The 6,000-nt window shown below is 41.2% G+C and overlaps 1 protein-coding gene across 1 annotated transcript; it reads left to right on the top strand.

The window, feature by feature from the left end:
• Nucleotides 1–1,214: 1,214 nt before the first annotated feature.
• Nucleotides 1,215–4,973, top strand: LOC118366485 (GTPase IMAP family member 8-like). Its single transcript, XM_035749110.2, has 4 exons — nucleotides 1,215–1,280; nucleotides 1,490–2,194; nucleotides 2,352–3,563; nucleotides 3,679–4,973. The coding sequence occupies exons 1-4, from the start codon at nucleotides 1,253–1,255 to the stop codon at nucleotides 3,999–4,001; spliced, it is 2,268 nt and encodes a 755-aa protein (XP_035605003.1). The 5' UTR covers nucleotides 1,215–1,252; the 3' UTR covers nucleotides 4,002–4,973.
• The last annotated feature ends 1,027 nt before the right edge of the window (nucleotides 4,974–6,000 follow it).

The raw sequence follows: 6,000 nt of genomic DNA, 5'->3' as shown, positions 1-6,000 counted from the left end.
ACATTGGGGGTAACCCCCCAAAAAAAAAATATATATATATTCAGTATATTCTCCGGCTTTGACATGACATATTAGTTTTTGTAGATTGTTTATTTTTTTTAAATGCAATTCAATTTTGATCACACATTGTAACACAATAAAATTTGAAGAAATCCAGGTCTGAAGACTTTGGCAAGGCAGGTATTAGTCACACGCTTCACACAGCCATATCACATTGAAACACCCATGTGTTTCAAATACCCATGGTTTATATGCAAGTCCTACCATAGACTTGGACCATGTGTGTTCCAAACTCTGAGGAGCTGTATATAATAGAAATGTACAATTTACATAATGTAAATTATGAATATGTTGTATTGACTGAAATGTTAATTGTATTTAGCAGAACCTTTGCTCACATGCTTTGGCAATAACAGACCGTTTGAATGACAATCTGAGAGTCAACTATCAAATCTTACGCTGACACTATGATGTCTAAATGGTGTTTTCACTAAGGAGATGGGAAAACACAAATAATCATAGATCTCTTGCACAAGCAGGTTGAAGGGAGTGGGTCTCTTCAGTACAGTCTTCAACTGTATCGGAAGAAAATACTGTACACTGGATTGCAAACTCAGCCCTTTATTATTTAAGCTTAAAAGCCATCTGTGACTCCAGGAAGTCTTGCAATACTATCTCTAGGAGAGAGCTTGTTAAGTATTTTTCGAGAATGACAGTAATTAATCAGGATTTCTTAACTGTAGCCAAGGCCCTATTCCTTTCGCATGGTTTGCAATCAGTTAATGCTCAGTAAGGGATTATTGTACAGCCTGGCAGTGGAACAGCTGTTACATTCACTCTGAATTTGAATCCGAATAATACAATATTTTTGAGGAAGCGGATAAATACTTTTTTAAGGCACACCATTCTGAACGTTACTTGATGTTAGATTAGCATTTTCGTATGGATAATTTTCTGACATTTGGTGTTCAATGACATGACAGAAATCATTAGATCCACGACTGACTACCTATATAACTGTGTCTGTCAGTCAATGTAATTTGCTTCATGAAGATGTGTTATCTTTACTGAACTGAAATGTCATTTCTCAGCAATGTGGGTGGAGTTACATTACAGTCAGGAGAAACTGGACTTTGACTGTTGACCAGCATGTCAAAACGAAAGATAATGGAAAGGATATTAGGGTTCAATGAGTATACTTCAGGGAAGTCCAACAAAGGGAGAAAGAGAGAGAGAGAGAGAGAGGTACTAAATGGCTTCCAGAGCAAAGAGACAGAATGGTCAGTTATTGAGTTATATCTACCTTTTCAGTGCATTGCTTATAGTTTTATCACATTTTATTTACAGTATATAGGCCTCGTTATCAATAGTCATATGTTATGTTGATTCTAGCTAAAATGTTGGTCATATATTGGAAATGTGTTAATACTGTAATGCCTAAATTAAATTCTGTTATATTTTATAAAACATGTACTCTTTTCTCTAATAGGGGACCAGCGTACTCTCCCCGAGCTGAGAATCATCCTCCTGGGGAGGGATTGGCTGGAGAAGAGTCAAACAGGAAACACCATCCTGGACAGGAAGCTGTTTGACACCAGGAGGGATGTGGAGATGTGTGTGAGGAGACAGAGTCTAGTGGATGGCCGGCAGGTCACTGTGGTCAACACATCAGACAGATGCATCCAGTACTCTGTGCAGGACCCTCTCCTTGTTCACCGTAACATAGAAGACAGCATATCCATGTGTCAACCAGGTCCCCATGCCTTCCTCATGGTCATCCCTTTGAACTCACGCAAAGGCAGGGAATGGACAGTAGAGGGCCCCCTCAACCTTCTCAACCACATACTCTGGAGACACATGATGGTAGTGTTTACCCAATGTGAGAAACTCAGGGGAATGTCACTAGAGGAACACATAGTGAGACATGGGTTTCTCCAGGAGATGGTGGAGAAGTGTGGGCATAGGTACCATGCTTTAAACACTAGGGCCAACACATGGGGCAATGATGTCACTCAGGTCCCAGAGCTGCTGAGGAAGATAGATGAAATGGTGGCAGGTGGTCCTGCTTATGTTGTCATGAATGAGAGGTTTTCAATGGCAATTGAAGTTAAGAGGATGGCAGAGGAGAAGAGGGCGAGTTTGAGACGGATGAAGGTTCAGAGACAGAGGGAAACACTCAGATCTCTGCTCAGGGGTGAGGATCGGACAAATTCAAAATATATACTGCATATATATATTTTTTTCTACCAAATGATTTCCCCAAAACTTTACCCTTACATTTGAATTGGTTTGGTACCATATCTGAAATCATGCAAATAGATTGTAATCTAAAATAAATATCTCCCATTTAGGTAAGTCCCACCAACTATCTGAAGCTGAACAGAGAATCATGATAGTGGGACCTCGATTGGTTGGGAAGAGCTCATCTGGAAATAGCATCCTGGGTAAGAAAACCTTTGAGGCTGGACACACGACTTCACACAGTGTGAAAAGACAGGGTGACATCACCGTAAGACAAGTCACAGTGGTGGACACACCCGGGTGGCATGGGCGATACTGCACTGAGGACACTCCTGAAGTGGTAAGAATTGAGATTACCCAAGGTGCATCTCTTTGTGCTCCTGAGCCGCACGCTGTCCTCGTGGTCGTACGCTGTGACGAAACATTCACAGGGACAGACAGGTCAAGAGCAGAAGAAAAACTGAATCTGATTGGTCGGTCAGTCTGGAGTCAAGCTATAGTGTTGTTCACCTGGGGAGACAAGCTTGGCGACACAGCCATCGAACTTCACATCGAGAGATGGCCTGCCCTTCAGTGGCTTGTCGATAAATGTAGCAACAGGTACCATGTCTTTGATAACACAAGCCCGGCTGGAGGCCCTCAGGTCACAGAACTTCTGGAGAAAATTGAGGAGACAGTGATGGGAAACGATGGTGAACACTGGCTCAAAATGTACTGGGAGCTCAGGGAAAGCAAAAAGAAGTTGACAAAAAGCTCTGAGGAGATTGGGGGAAGACTAGAGGAGGAAGAGAGGGAGAATGACAAGCTTAAAAGGATGATTGAAGAGGAAGAGAGGAAAGTAGAGGAAATAGATAAGCGATATGAGGAGAAAGATGGAATGTTGAAAGAGATGGAGCAGAGAAACACAATGAGAGAAAAGGAGATAGAAGACAGACATTTGGAGTACGAAAGAGAGAAGGAATCCCTCAAACAAATGTGTGTGGAGAAAGACAGAGCATTGGATCAGATGGAGAGGAAGCATGAAAGAGAAAGTAAAGAACTGAGAGACAAGATAGAAAACCTGGAAAAGAGAAAGTCTGAAAGAGAAGAGGAGTTGAATGCCATGATTGTTGAGATACAGAAGGAGTTACAAGAGAATAAACAAAGGTATGAAATGAAAGAGGTGGAGCTATCAATGCTAGAGAGAGATGTAGTGGAGCTTAAGCAGCAGAATAAAGTGAGAGAAGACATGATCAACCATGTGAAGATTAAGGAGGATCGAATACAACTACACAGAGTGGAATCTACAGCACCCGCGGACATGGTGGACAACTCTTATCTAAGTGAGTGCGTTAACTGCCTCTATATCAGATCTCATTTAGCTATAAATGTAGTAAAATATGGTAAAATATGGTTGTTGTTCATGCTAAATCATAATGCATGCACTCTCTTTTACAGAGACTCAACATAGACATTTGAGAAAGACACAGATGTTGTCACGGAAGGATGGTAAGAGGCAGAGGGACACAGCAGGACGAGAGCAGAGAGTTGGAGATGAACAGAGAGAAGCACCATGGTTGAAGATTGGGGCAGCAGTACTGGGGGCAGTGGTTGGGGCCATGGCTGGCTCTGTGAGGGCACCACTAAGTGCAGCCACAGGGACTACTATAGGGGCTGCAGCAGGGGTTCTGCTGGGGAGTTTACTGATACAAGAGGAAGAGGCCAGAGATAAGAAAGTGGGGTCTGATTCCCCTGAATGCCCCTATTTAATAAAAAAATAAAATCAGGATTGGTGGGTCCCTAGCGAGACATTTGAGCTAACGTAGGCTAATGCAATTAGCATGAGGTTGTAAGTAACAAGAACATTTCCCAGGACATAGACATATCTGATATTGGCAAAAAGCTTAAATTCTTGTTCATCTAACTGCACTGTCCAATTTACAGTAGCTATTACAGTGAAATAATACCATGCTATTGTTAAAGGAGAGTCCACAGTTTTGAACATGAAAAGTTATTAATAAGCAAATAAGGCATATCTGAGCAGTCTTGATACAACATTTTGAACAGAAATACAATGGTTCCTTGGATCAGTCTAAAACTTTGCGCATACACTGCTGCCATCTAGTGGACGAAATCTAATTTGAACCTGGGCTGGAATAATACATCATGGCCTTTCTCTTGCAAAAATTGAACAAAAGGTGGTCGATCCTTAAGTTAACCATTGAAACAAGCATTTCGCTACACTTGCATTAACACCTGCTGACCATGTGTATGTGACCAGATTTGATTTGAACAGTTGACCCAGCACACTGTAGAATCTGTTTGAGAAGCAGAATAGTAGTTCTGTAAAGAGTTTTAGGGAGACCGGTAAAAGGTAAAAGGAGCAACTAACGTCTTTGAATGAGGTGATAGTTTGCCCAAATTACATATGGTTTCCTAATTACTTTGGGTGACATTCCAGAACTTTTCATAGACCGTGGCGCTAAGGTTATCTTTCATCAATTGCCCACGTTTTTTAATGATTTTGTTTACCTGATTTGTCGTATACTTTTATGTCTTTTGTATTTATACTGCTGCAATCAAATTACTCTATATTGAGACAGTAAAGAATTCCTGTATCTGAACTTGGTATCTGAGTATTGTTCTCACAGAGGCTTCGGATGCATAGCAATATGTCTGTATTGACCATTATAATGTATAATCATCTATAGAGAATTGTAATGGATGGGGTAGGAATAAAGATGATAATCTCAGTTTCAACTGACTATGTTTTGCGATTGGATATGAAATTAATGGTTGATTAATATTTACTACTGGGTCTCACTATGACAATTTAACAATCCCACTCCCATTGTAGCGACAGATACACTTCAATGTATTCAGAAAGACAAACATTATGCTGACTCGGACACCAGTAATTTCGGCTTAATTTCGGTTTACAATGCTCCCACCCCATGGGGGCTTTGGAGCATTGTACCATTTAGACCAGTTAGTTCAGTGCTGATGCTCGCAAAATTAGTCTTCGTAAAGAGTGAGAGCGCACAGGACTCGCATCTAACCAATGAGCCTGTGACTGGCTAGAGGGGGTCATAATCAACCATATCCAGCTACATAGGCCTGGCCTCCAGGTATTTGTCCTCCCCCAGAATCCCTCGCTTAGAACTAGTCAGATCGAGATTGTGTAACGAGATCCACGTTTCAGTGCAGGAGGAGTGGATGGAGGGAAAGAGGGAAGAAGGGAAGGAGCAAGGTAGACGGGAGGAGAAAAAACGTGAGCGGAGAAATGGAATACCGCCAGAGGTCAACTATGACGAAAGGTCACGATGATTAAATATTTATATCAGCAACATCAACACAGGCGCAACAACATCGCTGTAATTGAAAACAGAATACGTAAGCAGTTCTGGGAAAACTCAACCCCTCCCAAGGATCGGATTTGCTGACCAAACCTTTGTTTAGAGAAAAGCAGGCTGTTGACCAGGGACCACTATTTCTGCTTTAACTCCTCCTAACCTGTCTGGTGAATAATAATAGCTTGGACCTTAAATAAAGGTTCAATCCTTTTCTTTTTTTAATTAACCAGGTTGAATCCTTGCCTAAACTTCATCGATTTGGTCTTTCTGCATCACTGCAGTCATTATTTTGACCAGCTAATGTCATAATTTTGACAAGTCAGGTCACTCCAAGTCATAATTCATCTTTCCAAAATCCAGCTGTTAGACAAATATCAAATATTGCAATGACATGAGATCAAGTTAATTCAATGGTAAATGTCTGTTG

This window comes from Oncorhynchus keta, chromosome 34, assembly GCF_023373465.1.
Source record: "Oncorhynchus keta strain PuntledgeMale-10-30-2019 chromosome 34, Oket_V2, whole genome shotgun sequence".
Taxonomy (NCBI): Eukaryota; Metazoa; Chordata; class Actinopteri; order Salmoniformes; family Salmonidae; genus Oncorhynchus; species Oncorhynchus keta.
This window is presented reverse-complemented; position numbering and strand designations above follow the sequence as displayed.